The 19,169-nt window shown below is 48.3% G+C and overlaps 1 protein-coding gene across 1 annotated transcript in view; it reads right to left on the bottom strand.

The window, feature by feature from the left end:
- LOC144511117 (serine/threonine-protein kinase PAK 4-like) overlaps positions 1 to 19,169 on the bottom strand; it is a 142,676-nt gene that overhangs the window by 5,066 nt on the left and 118,441 nt on the right. The window contains exons 5-10 of the mRNA XM_078241093.1: positions 19,104 to 19,169; positions 15,557 to 16,003; positions 12,941 to 13,074; positions 9,016 to 9,142; positions 5,003 to 5,128; positions 2,822 to 2,956 (exon numbers count right to left, since the gene is read on the bottom strand). The exon at positions 19,104 to 19,169 is cut by the window's right edge and continues 10 nt beyond it. Coding sequence (XP_078097219.1) covers positions 2,822 to 2,956; positions 5,003 to 5,128; positions 9,016 to 9,142; positions 12,941 to 13,074; positions 15,557 to 16,003; positions 19,104 to 19,169 — 1,035 coding nt within the window. The remainder of the gene's footprint in view (positions 1 to 2,821; positions 2,957 to 5,002; positions 5,129 to 9,015; positions 9,143 to 12,940; positions 13,075 to 15,556; positions 16,004 to 19,103) is intronic.

The raw sequence follows: 19,169 nt of genomic DNA, 5'->3' as shown, positions 1-19,169 counted from the left end.
GAATTTCACAGTAACTTCATTGCAGTGTTAATGTAAGCCTTACTTGCGACTAGTAAATAAACTTTTACTTTACTTAGAATGTTGTTTGTTGCAAGGAGAATGGAGTATAAAAATAGGGAAGTTTTGCTACAGTTGTAAAGGGCATTGCTGAGTTAATACCTGGAATTGTGTACACAGTTTTGGTCTCTTTACTTGAGGATATGATTGCATGAGAGGATGTTCAAAGAAGGTTCACGACTGATTCCTGGGATGAAGAGGTTACTTAGCAGGAAAGGTTGAGCGCTACCCTTTGGAGTTTAGAAGAACGAGAGGTGATCTTACTGAAGCAGGAAATGCTGAGGGATCTTGACAGGGTGGATGCTGAGAGGATGTTTCCCCTCATGGGAGAGACTAGAATTGGGGGACACAGTTTAAACACAAAGGAATCTCCAAATTAGGACGCAGGTGAGGAGAACACCGTAACCCACACATTTACCCCACTAATCCAAACAGTTACATGGGTAGGATGGGTAGAGAGGGATATGGGCAAAACGTCGGCAATTGGGACTAGCTTAGTGTTTAAAAAAAAAGGGCAGCATGGACAAGTTGGGCCGAAGGGCCTGTTTCCATGCTGTAAAACTCTATGACTCTAATCCCACTAACCGACACATCTTGGGACAATAAGGGGCAATTTAGCACGGCCAATCCTCCTAACCCACTTCAGACTGTGGGAGGAAACCGGAGCACCCGGAGGAAACCCACGCAGACATGGGGAGAACGTGCAGACTCCACACAGACAGTGACCAGAGGCCGGAATTGAACCCGGGTCCCTGGCGCTGTGAGGCAGCTGTGCTAACCCACTGTGCTGCCCATAATACTTCCGTGAAGTGCTTTGGGATGTTTTGTTGCATCAACACTGCCTAATTGAAGTTGTTGAACGCATTAATCGTTTTATATAAGAAAGTTAGGAGGAGGATTTTGAAACTTGCATTTGCTGATTTATACAAAGCTACAAACTTTAAAATGTATTAATTGTTGCGAAATGCTGCCATCCTTGAATATGCAGAATGATTTTCGTTGGGGGGATGGCGGCTGGTTGCTGTGGGGAAGGCCCATCCTTCCTGTGGAAGCCAATGGATAAACTTGCCGCTCAGCATTCTCTAACTTGCTCGGGGGAGAGCAAACGCAGTTGATCAGGAACTTGCTCAGTATCACAAACATCAGCTCGATACGGGCTCACTATCGCCGATTGGGCAAAGCGAAGCGGGTTTTGTAGCCACAGCTTCACCTCAAGAGACAGCCCATTGACTCTGTCTACACTTCCCGCTGCCTCGGGGAAAAGCAGCCAGCATAATCAAGGACCCCACGCATCCCAGACATTCTCTCTTCCACCTTCTTCCGTCGGGGAAAAGATACAAAAGTCTGAGGTCACGCACCAACCGACTCAAGAACAGCTTCTTCCCTGCTGCTGCCATCAGGCTTTTGAATGGACCTACCTCGCACTAAGTTGATCTTTCAACTTAATGAGGTGATGGCCAAATGGTATTATCGCTAAGCTATTAATCCAGGAATTCAGCTAATGTTCTGGGGCACCCGGGTTCGAATCCCGCCACGGCAGATGATGGAATTTGAATTCAATAAAAAATATCTGGAATTAAGAATCTACTGATGACCATGAAACCATTGTCGATTGTCGGACAAACCCATCCGGTTCACTAATGCCCTTTAGGGAAGGAAATCTGCTGTCCTTACCCGGTCTGGCCTACATGTGACTCCAGAGCCACAGCAATGTGGGTGACTCTCAACTGTCCTTCAAGGGCAACTAGGGATGGGCAATAAATGCTGGCCCAGCCGGCGACACCCACGTCCCAATAATTTCTCTACACCCTAGCTATGACTGTAACACTACATTCTGCACTCTCTCCTTTCCTTCTCCATGAACGGTATGCTTTGTCTGTATAGCGCGCAAGAAACAATATTTTTTACTGTATATCAGTACACGTGACAACAATAAATCAAATCAAATCATTGTCGCTCACAACTCCAGGACAATGGAATTGGCAAAATAAAAATTTAAACTTAAAAGCATTCGCAATAAAGACAATTATTGTCTTTGAATTGTCTTAATGCTTGTCGTTTGAGGAACGGTCGAGGACTCTGGGTCTGTACTCGTTGGAGTTTAGAAGGATGAGGGGGGATCTTATTGAAACTTACAGGATATTGCGAGGCCTGGATAGAGTGGACGTGGAGAGGATGTTTCCACTAGTAGGAAAAACTAGAACCAGGGGGCACAACCTCAGGCTAAAGGGACGATCCTTTAAAACAGAGATGAGGAGGAATTTTTTCAGCCAGAGAGTGGTGAGTCTGTGGAACTCTTTGCCGCAGAAGGCTGTGGAGGCCGGGTCATTGAGTGTCTTTAAGACAGAGATAGATAGGTTCTTGATTAATAAGGGGATCGGGGAAAAGGCAGGAGAATGGGGATGAGAAAAATATCAACCATGATTGAATGGCGGAGCAGACTCGATGGGCCGAGTGGCCTAATTCTGCTCCCATGTCTTATGGTCTTATTTAGAATGTGCTGCATTGGTGCAATAGCCCCTGATTTATGTTTCAGAATTTAAAACATATAAAAACTATCATTCCAGGAAGAAAGAATTTCTCCGGAGTCTAAAAGGTCAATGATAACAAACTCCTGTCATTGCTAAATTCACTCAAGCGATCAAAACACAGGAGCTACTCTCAGAGTGTTACTAATGGTTGGATTGCCACACATTTCTGAAACGGTCCAAGCCTCAGCGTGCTGAATAAAGGTTTTGCATGAATGCATCGCACAACACGTTACCTTTTGACCATTCTTCAGTTTGGGGGGAAGGTTGTCCCTTATCATCTTCATGGCCTTCAGCGGAGGTTCATTGAAATACGGAGGTTCCCCATCAACCATTTCGATCACCATGATGCCCAGAGACCAGATGTCCACCTGCAAACAAAGGGAGGGCAGGGGTTAACTCAAGAGTAAATGGCACTTAAAACCCTTCCCCGCCCCCCCTCCCCCCGGCCCCACCCCGTTCTTCCTGCAGTTAACAAAGAGCAAAGAAAATTACAGCGCAGGAACAGGCCTTTCGGCCCTCCAAGCCTGCACCGACCATGCTGTCCAACTGAACTAAAACCACCCTTTCAGAGACCATATCCCTCTATTCCTGTGGCTGTGGAGTCACATGTAGGCCAGACCGGGTAAGGACGGCAGATTTCTTTCCCTAAAAGGGCATTAGTGAACCAGGTGGGTTTTTCCGACAATGGTTTCATGGTCATCAGTAGATTCTTAATTCCAGATATGTTTTATTGAATTTAAATTCCACCATCTGCCGTGGTGGGATTCGAACCCAGGTCCCCAGAACATTAGCTGAGTTTCTGGCTTAATAGTCTAGCGATAATGTATTTGTCCATGGCAGCTGGACAGAAAACTACCAAATCTAAAACATTTTCAGAATGTGAGCCAACAATTCACACAGCTCTGCCATTATTAACTGAACACAGTAAGAAGTCTCACAACACCAGGTTAAAGACCAACAGGTTTATTTGGTAGCAAATACCATAAGCTTTCGGAGCACTGCTCCTTCATCAGATGGAGTGGAAATGTGCTCTCAAACAGTGCAAACAGACAAAATCAAGTTGCAGAATACTGAATTCTAATCAGTATTCTGCAACTTGATTTTGTCTGTTTGAGAGCACATTTCCACTCCATCTGATGAAGGAGCAGTGCTCCGAAAGCTTATGGTATTTGCTACCAAATAAACCTGTTGGACTTTAACCTGGTGTTGTGAGACTTCTTACTGTGTGCACCCCAGTCCAATGCCGGCATCTCCACATCATTATTAACTGAATGCAGGGACGGCATGGTGGCACAATGGTTAGCGCTGCTGCCTCACAGCGCCAGGGACCCAGGTTCAATTCCAGCCTCGGGTGACTGTCTGTGTGGAGTTTGCACGTTCACTCCGTGTCTGCGTGGGTTTCCTCCAGCTGCTCCAGTTTTCTCCCACAGTCTAAAGATGTGCGGGTTAGGCCGATTGGCCATGCTAAATTGACCCTAGTGTCAGGGGGATTAGCAGGGTAAATGTGTGGGGTTGCAGGAATGGGGCCTGGGTGGGATTGTGGTCGGTGCAGACTCAATGGCCCGAATGGCCTCCTTCTGCACTGTAGGGATGCTATGATAGGGAGGCACAGTGGCTAGCACTGCTGCCTCACAGTGCCAGGGACCTGGGGTCGATTCCTGGCTTGGGTCACTGTCTGTGTGGAGTTTGCACGTTCTCCCCCGTGTCTGCGTGCGTTTCTTCCGGGTGCTCCGGTTTCCTCCCACACTCCAAAGATGCGTAGGCTAGGTGCATCAGCCATGGTAAATGTGTGGGGTTACAGGGACGGAGGACAACCACAATTGGTCCAGCTCAGCAGAGACCAGGGGCAAGACCCGAGTGCCCTTGGCCTGTTCAGCGGTAAGTGGTGCTTCAGTCACAGAGGCTCAGTTGGGACCTGGTGCTCGTTTCTCAGCATCAAGCTGAGGTAGGCAAAAACTGAGCGGGCACGGTGGCACAGTGGGTTAGCGCTGCTGCCTCACAGCGCCAGGGACCCAGGTTCGATTCCTGGCTTGGGTCACTGTCTGTGCGGAGTCTGCACGTTCTCCCCAGTGTCTGCGTGGGTTTCCTCCGGGTGCTCCGGTTTCCTCCCACAGTCCAAAAGACGTGCTGGTTAGGGCGCATTGGCCGTGCTAAATTCTCCCTCAGTGTGCCCGAACAGGAGGAAACCCACACAGACACGGGGGAGAATGTGCAAACTCCACACAGACAGTGACCCGAGCCAGGAATCGAACCCGGGTCCCTGGCGCTGTAAGACAGCAGGGCTAACCCACTGTGCCACCCATGCCACCTGTATTAAGGCTGAATGTCAACTCCATTTGCACCACCATTATTGCAGACTTACTCTAACTCTGTAATTCTCCCAATAAGGGAAGTTAAAAGACTGGTTACATTACCTCCGGTCCATACGGCAACCGAGAGATCAACTCTGGTGCCATCCAATACGGAGTGCCCACCAGCGACTTGCGTCTTGGCACGTCTTTGGATACCTGAGCACAGAAGCCAAAGTCTGAAAGCTTCACCTGAAGAGAGAGAGAGAGATAAATGGACAGGGTGAGAGGCAGCTTGTAAAGGCAACAACTCCTAGACACACTCTGCTTTCAAACCAGAGTCAAAATGTAATTGTCCTAGATATAAAAGCAAAATACTACAGTAGCTGGAACCTGAAAACAGAAAATGCTGGAAAATCTCAGCAAGTAGCTAAAGGATTGGAATATAAAAGGTAAGGAAGTATTGCTGCAACTATACAAGGCATTGGTGAGGCCGCACCTGGAGTATTGTGCACAGTTTTGGTCCCCTTATTTGGGGAAAGATGCAGTGGCATTGGAGGCAGTTCAGAGGAGGTTCACTAGATTGATTCCAGAGATATGGGGTTTGTCGTATGAAGAGAGATTGAACAGTTTAGGCCGACACTCTCTGGAATTTAGAAGAATGAGGGGAGATCAAATTGAGGTTTACAAGATGGTAAAAGGTATGGATAAAGTAGACGTGGAGCGGATGCTTCCTCTTGTGGGACATTCTAGGACGAGAGGTCACAGTCTGAGGATAAGGGGCAGCAAATTTAAAACAGAGTTGAGGAGAAACTACTTCTCCCAAAGGGTTGTGAATCTGTGGAACTCGCTGCCCCAAAGTGCGGTGGGTGCTGGGACAGTGAGTAAATTTGAGGCGTTAGACAGATTTTTAATTGGTAATGGGTTGAAGGGTTATGGGGAGAAGGCAGGAAAATGGGGATGAGGAGCATATCAGCCATGACCGAATGGCAGAGCGGACTCGATGGGCCGAATGGCCTGATTCTGCTCCTATATTTTATGAACTAGGTCTGACAGCATCTGTGGAGAGGGAATAGAGCCCATGTTTCGAGGCTGGATAACCCTTTGTCAGTGCTTCATCACAGCTCTGACGAAGGATCATCCAGACTCGAAACGTTGGCTCTATTCTCTCTCCACAGACGCTGTCAGACCTGCTGAGACTTTCCAGCGTTTTGTGTGTGCTGTGATTGTCCCTATTCGCTGGGTGGGGTGATTCCCTTCAGCAAGAAAGGCAGTGCACTTGTTGTCTACCCGTTAACATTTTAAAATCAGGTTATTACAGGAGGGATCACACCCCTGAAAGCTTCACATTCTTTCAGCTCCCCCCTCCCTCCCAAATTTTCTCCCTTCCTCTTGTTAACAGGCATTGGTTTCCATGGACAGCGCCCCTCGGCGAGCCCTATCCTGCCCCGAATGTGTGTGAGCGTCCCAGCGTGAGTCAGCGGGCAGCAAGGAAGCCCAGGGTCTACTGGAACCCAGCCTCATCTGCAAGTGCACAGAGAGCAGCGAACCACGGGCAGGCCAGTGACTGTACACAGCTTAGCTCTGGAGGGCTGCACACCTACTAACTGAGGCGAGAGGGAGCCAGGTTCACATTTAAACCCAATATTGGGAAACCAATGTGTTGACTGGTTTCTCACGCTATAAACACAAAAACAAAAGTGGATGCCTCAACATGCCATTTTTCAGAACAGATTATACCACTGGATTACTCTGTTTTTAATCTATATATTATATTGGGGTGGCACAGTGGTTAGCGCTGCTGCCTCACAGCTCCAGGGGCCTGGGTTCGATTCCCGGCTTGGGTCACTGTCTGTGCGGAGTCTGCACATTCTCCCTGTGTCTGCGTGGGTTTCCTCCGGTTTCCTCCCACACTCCAAAGATGTGTGGGTTGGGTGCATTGGCCATGCTAAATTGATCCTTAGTGTCCCGGGATGTGTAGGTTAGACGGATTAGTGGGGCAAGCATGTGGGGTGATGGGGATGGGGTCTGAATGGGATTGCTGTTGGTGCAGACTCGATGGGCCAAATGGCCTCCTTCTGCACTGCAAAGATTCTATGTTTGGAAAACAAAAACATTTCAATTTTATATCTCTGTAATTTCAAGAAAGGCAGATTTCCAACTTCCTGTAAGATGGAGAAATAACGAGACATTTGCGACATTGCTCTGTGCAGTACCGCATGTGGCCAGAAAGGGGCAGTCCTACCCTACAAGATGAGTATCGTCTTCAGAATGAAGGACATTATGATTTTATATATTTATTCATTGCTGAAATCACAATGCTTTTCTTTTATCAACACCAATCTTTCCCTTTACTAACTGCAACTAAAGAGGATGATGATAGCTGGATGACAGAGAACCATCAGTAAATGAACAAGGAATGATTTGGGACAGAAATGTCAGTGCTTTTGGGGAATCAGGGCAGTGGACTCTCCTGGATTTACCGAGAGTTTTGGAGACAGATCGGTCCCTTGTGGATGAACAATTGACCCAAGAAGGTTAAGGCTCATGGGATACAAGGAGAAGTGGCTAGATGGGTGGAGAACTGGCTTGGCCATAGGAGACAGAGGGTAGTGGTCGAAGGGTCTTTTTCCGGCTGGAGGTCTGTGACCAGTGGTGTTCCGCAGGGCTCTGTACTGGGACCTCTGCTATTTGTGATATATATAAATGATTTGGAAGAAGGTGTAACTGGTGTAATCAGCAAGTTTGCGGATGACACGAAGATGGCTGGAATTGCGGATAGCGAAGAGCATTGTCGGGCAATACAGCAGGATATAGATAGGCTGGAAAATTGGGCGGAGAGGTGGCAGATGGAGTTTAATCCAGATAAATGCGAAGTGATGCATTTTGGAAGAAATAATGTAGGGAGGAGTTATACAATAAATGGCAGAGTCATCAGGAGTATAGAAACACAGAGGTGTGCAAGTCCACAAATCCTTGAAGGTGGCAACACAGGTGGAGAAGGTGGTGAAGAAGGCATATGGTATGCTTGCCTTTATAGGACGGGGTATAGAGTATAAAAGCTGGAGTCTGATGATGCAGCTGTATAGAACGCTGGTTAGGCCACATTTGGAGTACTGCGTCCAGTTCTGGTCGCCGCACTACCAGAAGGACGTGGAGGCGTTAGAGAGAGTGCAGAGAAGGTTTACCAGGATGTTGCCTGGTATGGAGGGTCTTAGCTATGAGGAGAGATTGGGTAGACTGGGGTTGTTCTCCTTGGAAAGACGGAGAATGAGGGGAGATCTAATAGAGGTGTACAAGATTATGAAGGGTATAGATAGGGTGAACAGTGGGAAGCTTTTTCCCAGGTCGGAGGTGACGATCACGAGGGGTCACGGGCTCAAGCTGAGAGGGGCGAAGTATAACTCAGACATCAGAGGGACGTTTTTTACTCAGAGGGTGGTGGGGGCCTGGAATGCGCTGCCAAGTAGGGTGGTGGAGGCAGGCACGCTGACATCGTTTAAGACTTACCTGGATAGTCACATGAGCAGCCTGGGAATGGAGGGATACAAACGATTGGTCTAGTTGGACCAAGGAGCGGCACAGGCTTGGAGGGCCGAAGGGCCTGTTTCCTGTGCTGTACTGTTCTTTGACTTTTAACCTGGGTGTTGAGAGACTTCTTAGTGTGCCCACCCCAGTCCAACACCGGCATCTCCACATCAAATAAGAGAGAAAGTGAAGCCGCTTGTGCCCATAGGGGAAAAAGCACAGGTGGGACAGCGAGCAAGTGACGGGATTGGATTTATTATTATCACATATATTGGGATACAGTGAAAAGTATTGTTTCTTGTGCGCTATACCGACAAAGCATACCGTTCATAGGGTACATGGGGAAAAGGAAAGGAGAGGGTGCAGAGAGAACAGCGGGCTTCGGGAAGAGGGGAATGGGAGTGTGGGGGCAATGTCAACTCTATTACCATGGCCCTAATCTTCAGTTGGATGTACTTAGTGTTGGCTAAACGTGATTTATAGATTACCATACAAGCAGCAAACACAGAGGGAGTGAATCCCAATCACTATTTAAATAATCCCACAAAGACACTATTTCACACTCTCACAGCCCTGCACTTAAAACCCAATGAACAGAACCTCACACCTACCCTTCCGTCATGAGTCAAGAGAATGGAGTCGCTCTTGATGTCTCTGTGGATCACTCCCTGTGCGTGTAGGACGGCCAGCCCCTTGAGGACAGACAGGCAGACGGTTGCTATCTGCTCCTCGTTCATCCTGCAGTACAGTATTTAACACTCATTATTGGGCCATCGCTGCCTGTAATCTCTGCACGATTCGTGGCATCGTCAGGGCCAATTATATTTCTTTGTTACGATAATAGGATAAGGAACATTGCAAAATTCGTCACAGACAAAATCTTACAACAAAAGACAGTGCAAGTTTAAGCGGAAAAGACCTAAGGTTTTACTACAAAGAGAACACATCCTCAAACCTATCCAGAACTTAATTCAGGAGTACAAAGACATGCAGATTAGGGGGATTGGCCATGCTAAACTGCCCCTTAGTGTCCAAAGATGTGCGGGATTGGCCGTGCTAAATTCTCCCTCAGTGTACTCGAACAGGCGCTGGAGTGTGGCAACTAGGGGATTTTCACAGTAACTTCATTGTAGCATTAATGTAAATCTACTTATGACACTAATTAATGAATAAACTTTAAACCTTACCCAGAACTGAATTCAGTAGTGCAAAGATGTGCAGGTTGGGGTGGATTGGCCATGCTAAATTAGAAACAGAAAAACTACAGCACAAACAGGCCCTTCGGCCCACAAGTTGTGCCGAACACATCCCTACCTTCTAGACCTACCTATAACCCTCCATCCTATTACGCTCCATGTACTCATCCAGGAGTCTCTTAAAAGACCCTATTAAGTTCGCCTCCACCACCACTGACGGCAGCCGATTCCACTCGCCCACCACCCTCTGTGTGAAAAACTTACCCCTAACATCTCCCCTGTACCTACCCCCCAGCACCCTAAACCTGTGTCCTCTCATAGCAGACATTTCCACCCTGGGAAAAAGCCTCAGAGTCCACCCGATCTACGCCTCTCAACATCTTATATACCTCAATTAGGTCTCCTCTCATCCTTCGTCTCTCCAAGGAGAAAAGACTGAGCTCCCTCAGCCTATCCTCATAAGGCATGCCACTCAATCCAGGCAACATCTTTGTAAATCTCCTCTGCACCCTTTCAATCTTTTCCACATTCTTCCTATAGTGAGGCGACCAGAACTGAGCACAGTACTCCAAGTGGGGTCTGACGAGGGTCTTATATAGCTGCATCATTATCCCCGGACTCCTAAACTCAATCCCTCGATTGATAAAGGCCAGCACACCATACGCCTTCTTAACCACCTCCTCCACCTGCGGGGCCGATTTTAGAGTCCTATGGACCCGGACCCCAAGGTCCTTCTGATCCTCTACAGTACTAAGAGTCTTTCCCTTTATATTGTACTCCTTCATCCCATTTGACTGACCAAAATGGACCACGACGCATTTATCTGGGTTGAAGTCCATCTGCCACTTGTCCGCCCAGTCTTGCATCCTATCTATGCCCCTCTGTAACTTCTGACATCCCTCCAGACTATCCACAACCCCACCAACCTTCGTGTCGTCGGCAAACTTACCAGCCCATCCCTCCGCTTCCTCATCCAGGTCATTTATGAAAATGACAAACAGCAAGGGTCCCAGAACAGATCCCTGGGGCACACCACTGGTGACCGACCTCCATTTAGAAAAAGACCCATCTATACCCACTCTCTGCCTCCCTTTGGGCAAGCCAGTTCTGGATCCACCGGGCAGCAGCCCCTTGGATCCCATGCCCTCTCACCTTTTCATTAAATTTCCCCTTAGCGTCCCAAAATGTACAGGTTAGAGGGATCAGTGGGGTAAATATATGGGGTTACAGGAATAGGACAGGAGCCTGGGTTAAAATGCTCCATCGGAGAGTCGGTGCAGACCCAATGGGCCGAATGGCCTCACTCTGCACTTTTGGGATTCTATGAAAACACTTTTAGAATCAAATAATTTAAGCTACATTTGTTAATGTGCAGTTTGTTCTCTGGCTAGCTGATGTTCTTAGTTAAATAACACATTAACATATTAGAGTTTCACATCACTATTTCTGGAGTGTGTTGGCCATTCATGTTGTAAAAAAAAATTAGAAAGTATTCTAATTCCCTCCTCCCATGATAGAATCATTAATTACAGGAGGCTGATATTCAGAGTAAAGCAAATTACTGCGGATGCTGGAATCTGAATCAAAAACAGAAAATGCTGGAAAATCTCAGCGGGTCTGACAGCATCTGTGGAGAGAGAATAGAGCCAACGTTTCGAGTCTGGGCAATTTTTGTCAGTGCTTCATCATCACTCTGACGAAGGGTCATCCAGGCTCGAAACGTTGGCTCCATTCTCTCTTCACAGATGCTGTCAGACCCGCTGAGATTTTCCAGCATTTTCTGTGCGTGTGAGCAAGTCTGATATTCGGCCTGCTGTTCCTGTGCTGCCTCTTTGATTGGAGGCTCCCGCAATCAATTTCAGCTCCCTGGGCCGTGGACCAGCTGCACTGGACACAGCCAACTTATAATCATCGAATCCCTGCAATGCAGAAGGAGGCCATTCGGTCCATCGTGTCTGTGCTGACTGACATCTAAACCAGGCCCACCTTGCACATATTCCCTGTAACCCCTCACATTCCATAGAATTATAGAATCCTACAGTGTCGAAGGAGGCCATTCGCCCATCGAGTCTGCATTGACCACAATCCCACCCAGGCCCTATCCCTGTAACCCCCTGCATTTACCCTGCTAATCCCCCTGACATTAAGGGGCAATTTACCCTGCTAATCGCTCTAAACTAAACATCTTTGGACACAAAGGGTCAATTTAGCATGGCCAATCCATCTAACCTTCACATCTTTGGTGTGTGGGAAGAAACTGGAGCACCCGGAGGAAACCCACGCAGACACGGGGAGAATGTGCAAGCTCCACACAGACAGTGACCCGAGTCGAACCCGGGTCTCTGGCGCTGTGAGACAGCAGTGCCAACCACTTTGTCAACTTGCTGCCCTGTCACTCAAACAGCCTCTTGGAGGCGTGGAAGATGACTTTCTCCTTCCTCTGCCATAGCACTGAGCTTAGTGCGGTAAGTATAGAATCACAGAATACTAGTGCAGAAGAGGCCCTTCAGCCCATCGAGTCTACACTGACGCATGGAAGGTCCTGCCCACCTAATCCCACTTGCCAGCGCTTGGCCCAAAGCCTTGAATGTTATGGTGTGCCAAGTACTCATCCAGGTACTTTTTAAAGGATGTGAGGCATCCCGCCTCCACCACCCTCCCAGGCAGCGCATTCCAGACCCTCACCACCCTCTGGGTAAAAACGTTTTCCCTCACATCCCCCCCTAAACCTCCCACCGCCTCACTTTTAACTTGTGCCCCCTCGTAACTGACCCTTCATCGTGGGCAGTACGGTGGTTAGCACTGCTGCCTCACAGCACCAGAGACCCGGGTTAGATTCCTGGCTTGGGTCACTGTCTGTGTGGAGTTTGCACGTTCTCCCAGTGTCTGCGTGGGTTTGCTCCGGGTGCTCCGGTTTCCTCCCACAGTCCAAAAGGTGTGCGGGTTAGGTGGATTGACCACGCAAAATTGCCCCTTAGTGTCAGGGGGATTAGCAGGGTAAAATATGTGGGGTTATGGGAATAAGGTTTGGGTGGGATTGTGGTCAGTGCAGACTGCATGGGCCAAATGGCCTCCTTCTGCACCGTCAGGATTCTATGATTCAACTCAGGGGAACAGCTGCTCCCTCTCCACCCTGTCCATGCCCCTCATGATCTTGGGCACCTCAATCAGGCCTGCCCCTCAGGTCTTCTCTGCTCCCCAAAAACACGTGATCCGGAGTTGGGGAGCTGAGAGGGATCACGGAAGCGAGTCGCTATTGCAGACACATTGAAATGCTGCATATTAGCAGCCGGCTGCGCAAGGCTGGCCAGTCTCTGTACGCGTCGCGTACGATCCCTACCTGGTGTGCGTTACGATGTCAGTTAGTGCCCCTCCTTCCAGGAATTCCATCACCACCCACAGCTCATCGTCCACCAGGTAGCTATTGTACATCTCCACGACGTTTTCATGATGGTAGTCTCGCATTATCACAACCTGCGGAGGAACAAAAAGGAAGCCGTGTCTGATCGGTTACTGCAGGGGTGACATCAGCGTATCGCAGGCAGAGAGTTCAGTTACAATCTGACACAGCCATCTCTCTCTCTCTCTCCCTGAAGATTTAAGGCTCAGAAAACACTTTAAGGATCGCTATAGTTACACAGGTGGCGGCGTGTAATCCTCAGGTTCAGGACAGCCGGGCTTTCAGCTTACAGTTTAAGTCAGACAGCTGTAGCTTTTGCATCAAGCGATTTCTAAACTTGGATTGTCACATACATCAATGCCAACATGCTGTAATTTCAATTACTTACTAATTAGCACAGTCAGCACGATAATGAATAACACGCCCCAGCACCAAAAACTACAAAGTTTATTTAATAGCGTCACAAGTAAGGCTTACATTAACACTGCAATGAAGTGAAAATCCCCTCGCGGCCACACTCCGGCGCCTGTTCGGGTACACGGAGGGAGAATTTGGGCACGGCCAATGCACCCTAACCAACACGTCATTCGGACTGTGGGAGGAAACCGGAGCACCCGGAGGAAACCCACGCAGACACTGGGAGAGCGTGCAGACTCCGCACAGACAGTCACCCAAGCTGGGAATCGAACCCGGGTCCCTGGCGCTGTGAGGCAGCAGTGCTAACCACTGTGCCACCGTGCCACCTGAAGATCCACTCAGTGAAATTTTTTGCAGTTTCCACACACACAGAGTGTCCTTAAGATACTAAAAAGATTTCAAGGCACTTTGCGAGAGCAATTACAGAGGAATGTATGACACCCAAGCAATTATCAGGTCAGATATCCTAAACTTGGTCAAAGAGGTAGCAGGCTATAAGCAGTGTCTTAAAGAACAACGAACAGAGTGAACTTCCCACATCTCCATTAGGTCAGAGAATTGCACATCTTGTCTACCCATCCGTTCCAATGGGTAGAAACTGAACGGCATTCATCTTGATTTCAAAGTTTTAAAGTTTATTTATCAATCACAAGTAAGGCTTACATTAACACTGCAATGAAGTTACTGTGAAATTCCCCCAGTCGCCCACACTCCGGCGCCTGTTCGGGTCAATGCACCCTAACCAGCACGTCTTTCAGACTGTGGGAGGAAACCGGAGCACCCGGAGGAAACCCACGCAAACACGGGGAGAACGTGCAGACTCCGCACAGACAGTGACCTGAGGCCAGAATCGAACCCGGGTCCCTGGCGCTGTGAGGCAGCAGTGCTAACCACTGTGCCACCCCCTCAGTTTCTACAGTCCTGATGCCATTCTGACAGTAAACGGCTGAGTGATATTACCATAGATCACAGTGTACAAGTCAACCCGGCATATAAGGCAACCCCATTCTTTTTAAATACTCGGCATATAAATCGACCCCTCCTTTTCAGCTATGACCTGCTACACTCGCATCAGAAGCCAGACTCCATTTCCCATCCCGCAGCTTTGACAAAGGGTCATCTGGACTGGAAACGTCAGCTCTTTTCTCCCCTTACAGATGCTGCCAGACCCGCTGAGGTTTTCCAGCATCCGCAGTAATTTGCTTTTATCAAATGCTGGAGCCAGCCGTGTGTCGTTTATACTCCATTTTAGGGATTTCACTTTTTAAAACAACACTCAACACCGGTGAACTCCCACCGGGGCCTGCCCTTCCTTATGGAACTGGCTCCCTCTCGCGCCAGTACAGTTCCAGAGCTGTGCCCCACAGCAAATGTTCATCAGTGCCTGAGCCCAAGTACTGCGCGCTCATTATCCACGGTAACAATCAGATAAAAGTACAGAATGGCGCCAAAAGCAATTAACACGGACCCACTCGTCAAGTCCTGTTTATATGTCGGACGCATCCTCTGAACGGGAGGGAATTACTGCCGTGTGACTTCAGTTTGTTTTCAGATAACTCCCCAGCCCCCTCCAAACCCAGGGGCCGGTGCGAGCTTTGGGGAGGGGGGGGCGTGGGAGCAACCCGCGGAGAAAGGGAATGAAAGCAAGCCAGGATTTATATATGGGTAGGTTTCAGAGTTTACCAGGATTAATATGGTGGATTATAGCTAGCAAAAGATATGCAGGGCCTGTGCTTTTTTTATATATGAATCATAGAATCCCTACAGTGCAGAAGGAGGCCATTCGACCCATCGAGTCTGCACCGACCACAATCCCACCCAGGGTCTATCCCTGGGTGATTCTGCTGATTCTCTGACACTAAGGGGCAATTTAGCATGGCCAATCAACCTAACCCGCACATCTTTGGAATGTGGAAGGAAACCGGAGCACCCGGAGGAAACCCACGCAGACAAGGGGAGAACGTGCAAACTCCACACAGACGGTGACCCGAAGCCGGAATTGAACCCGGGTCCCTGGCGCAGTGAGGCAGCAGCGCTAACCCACTGCGCCAGCCAAGATAGGATTACGTATCAAAAGTGGGCCTGAAATGTGAATAGCGAGCATTTGCCAGTACAGGTTGGTCTGAGTGTCCACATTACCTCATTGAACAGTAGTTCCCGCCTCTGCTGTTTCCGCAAGTCCATTTTCTTTACAGCGACCAGCTTCCCCGTGCTCTTCACCGTGGCAATGCAGACGATGCCCGTCGAACCCTCGCCAATCTTAATAAAATTGTCCAGGTATGTTCGGGGGTCTCCAGGGTCCACCACCATCTGGAGAGCAGCTCGGAACTGCTGGTGCGACACCCGCTGTGGCTCACGCTGGGGTGACCGCGACTCCAATCCCTGGGGCTGTGCTGGGTACGGAGCCTGAGAGTTCGGCTGTGCCATGCGTGGCAAGTGTGTGTCAGAGGCATGGGGGACCAAGCTTTGGTGTGCTGGCTCAGGGTGGCCTGGTCTGTGGTGACCCTGTTGTTTACCCACGTTATTCTTTGCCGCATTGGGCCCGTTGTGCCGGACATCATGAGGTATCCCCACTCGATGTTCAACCTTAACAGAAGAAAAGGGAGTGGAGAAGAGGTTTGGTTAGAATTGGTTGTGTGAGGAGACGTTCATCATCCCTCTTACACCTGTCGTGCTATCTGCAACTCATGCCGTCATTAAGTCACTGCCAACATTAACAATCATGAAACTCAACTCATTCTTTCTGGATGTATCACAGCTCGGTATGGCCCAAGACCGCAAGAAAGGGTCGTGAATGTAGCCCAATCCATCACGCAAACCAGCCTCCCATCCATTGACTCCGTCTACATTTTCCCGCTGCCTCGGAAAAGCAACCAGCATAATTAAGGACCCCGGACATTCTCTCTTCCACCTTTTTCCGTCGGGAAAAAGATACAAAAGTCTGAGGTCACGTACCAACCGACTCAAGAACAGCTTCTTCCCTGCTGCTGTCAGACTTTTGAATGGACCTATCTCGCATGAAGTTGATCTTTCTCTCCACCCTAGCTATGACTGTAACACTACATTCTGCACTCTCTCCTTTCCTTCTCTATGAACGGTATGCTTTGTCTGTATAGCGCGCAAGAAACAATACTTTTCACTGTATACTAATACACGTGACAATAATAAAATAAAATCAACGCATTGGTTTTTGAGAGAAAGAGCAATGCTTCCTGAAACCGCACTGCCACAAAGCAACCTGGAATCAGCTGCACAGTGCAATAAACAGGCTTCACGCAAAGACAAATGAGAGGAACACTATGAGAGAAAGAAAAATTCGACAAGTCAATAAGCGTCAGCTGTGAGGCAATGCTGTCTGATATCCTAAACTCATCACCGTCAAACTGTCTCCACCATCGATGACCTGTAATCATCAGTTAATGTACAGTCAATGTTTACAAGGGTTGCCTACCATATCGCTTTGCTCCTTATCGTAAAGCATTGCAACAACTTCCAGTATGTGACTAATCACGAGATTGCTCCTGCATAATGCTTGATTTATGGTCATGTGTATTAGTATACAGTGAGAAGTATTGTTTCTTGCTCACTATACAGACAGAGCATACCATTCATAGAGAAGGAATGGGACGACAAAGTGGTTAGCACTGCTGCCTCTCAGCACCAGGGACCTGGGTTTGATTCCCGGCTCGGGTCATTATCTGTGCCCAGTCTGCACATTCTCCCCCCCTTGGTGTCTACGTGGGTTTCCTCCGGATGCTCCGGTTTCCTCCCACAGTCCCAAAGACGTGCTGGTTAGGTGAATTGGCCATGCCAAATTCTCCCTCAGGTGTACCCCAACAGGCGCCGGGGTGTATGGCAACTAGGGGATTTTCACAGTAACTTCATTGCAATGTTAATGCAAGCCTACTTGTGACCAATAAATAATAACAAAGTATTGTTTCTTGCGCGCTATACAGACTAAGCATACTTTTTAAAGGATGTGAGGCATCCCGCCTCCACCACCCTCAACCGGGATATTGGGTTCATGTCACACTATTTGTAACTCCCACAGTTGCGTGGACCTGCAGAGTTTCACTGGCTGTCTTGTCTGGAGACAATACACATCTTTTTAGCCTGTCTTGATGCTCTCTCCACTCACATTGTTTCGTTTCTTAAAGACTTGATTAGTTGTAAGTATTCGCATTCCAACCATTATTCATGTAAGTTGAGTCTGCGTCTTTATAAGCTCTGTTTGTGAACAGAATTCCCACTTACCTGAAGAAGGGGCTAAGAGCTCCGAAAGCTTGTGTGGCTTTTGCTACCAAATAAACCTGTTGGACTTTAACCTGGTGTTGTTAAACTTCTTACTGTGTTTACCCCAGTCCAACGCCGGCATCTCCACATCCTACAATCTAACGCAGTGTCCGGCATTCTCTCCTTATACGTGCACCAAGTACTTAATTTAAAAATGCCCTTCGCCTCTATCTAACCGATATAATTAACATACCATCACCAAAATCTACCAAACTTTGGGAAGGGAAAGTTAGGTTGATTGGCCATGCTAAATTGACCCTTAGTGTCAGGGAGATTAGCAGGGTAAATGCGTGGTGATATGGGGATAGGATTGTTGTCGGTGTAGACGCGATGGGCCGAATACCCCCCTCCTGCACTGTAGGGATTCTATGATTCCAAGTCTGAAACGCACTGCTGATTAACATGAGAATTGTAAAGTTTCACACTAAAATTCCAGTGACAAAACTGGACTATGGCAAAAAAAAAAAACTTTCCCTTATCTCTTTCCTGCTATGTAACTCTGACCACCAATGTTGTAGGAATGGTCGAGAGCTTCAAGTTTTTAGGTGTTCAGAGCAACAGCAACCTGTCCTGGTCCCCCCCCAACAATGTTAACAAAGCCCCACCAACGCTTCTACTTTCTCAGGAGACTAAGGAAATTTGGCATGTCCGCTACGACTCTCATCAACTTTTACAGATGCATCATAGAAAGCATTCTTTCTGGGTGTATCACAGTTTGGTATGGGCTCCTGCTCTGACCAAGACCGCAAGAAACTACAAAAGGTCGTGAATGTAGCCCAATCCATCACGCAAACCAGCCTCCCATCCATTGACTCTGTCTACACTTCCTGCTGCCTCGGCAAAGCAGCCAGCATAACTAAGGACTCCACGCACCCCGGACATTCTCTCTTCCATCAGGAAAAAGATACAAAAGTCTGAGGTCACGTACCAACCGACTCAAGAACAGCCTCTTCCCTGCTGCTGTCAGACTTTTGAATGGACCGACCTTAAGTTGATCTTTCTCTACACCCTAGCTATGACTGTAACACTACATTCTGCACTCTCTCCTTTCCTTCTCTATGAACGGTATGCTTTGTCTATAAAGCGTGCACGAAACAATACTTTTCACTGTATGTTAATACATGTTCATTGTTTCAGCATAAGTTGCATAAGGGCTGTGGAGATTTTCTGGGCATCTCATCACACTCCCACAGCCATGTCAAAGTTTGGGGTGGGGGGGGGGGGGGAAGAAGGAGAGAGAGAGACACACACACAAACACACAGGGTCATAGCCTGCACCACCCTTTCTCCCCTTTTGTTCAATTCCACATCCAATGTCATCCCAAGGAATCCCAGGATCAAGAAAGGAATGCAGACTGTTCAGCGGTGCCTCTGGACTGTTCTAGAATCTTACGGCAAGGAAGCGGCAAACCAGAATGTAACGCATGGGTAACTGATCTTCAGGGGGTAATAACACCAC

This window comes from Mustelus asterias, chromosome 24 (genome assembly GCF_964213995.1).
Source record: "Mustelus asterias chromosome 24, sMusAst1.hap1.1, whole genome shotgun sequence".
Lineage (NCBI taxonomy): Eukaryota > Metazoa > Chordata > Chondrichthyes > Carcharhiniformes > Triakidae > Mustelus > Mustelus asterias.
Note: the sequence above shows the minus strand (reverse complement) of the source record. Positions and strands in the feature narration are given on the sequence as shown.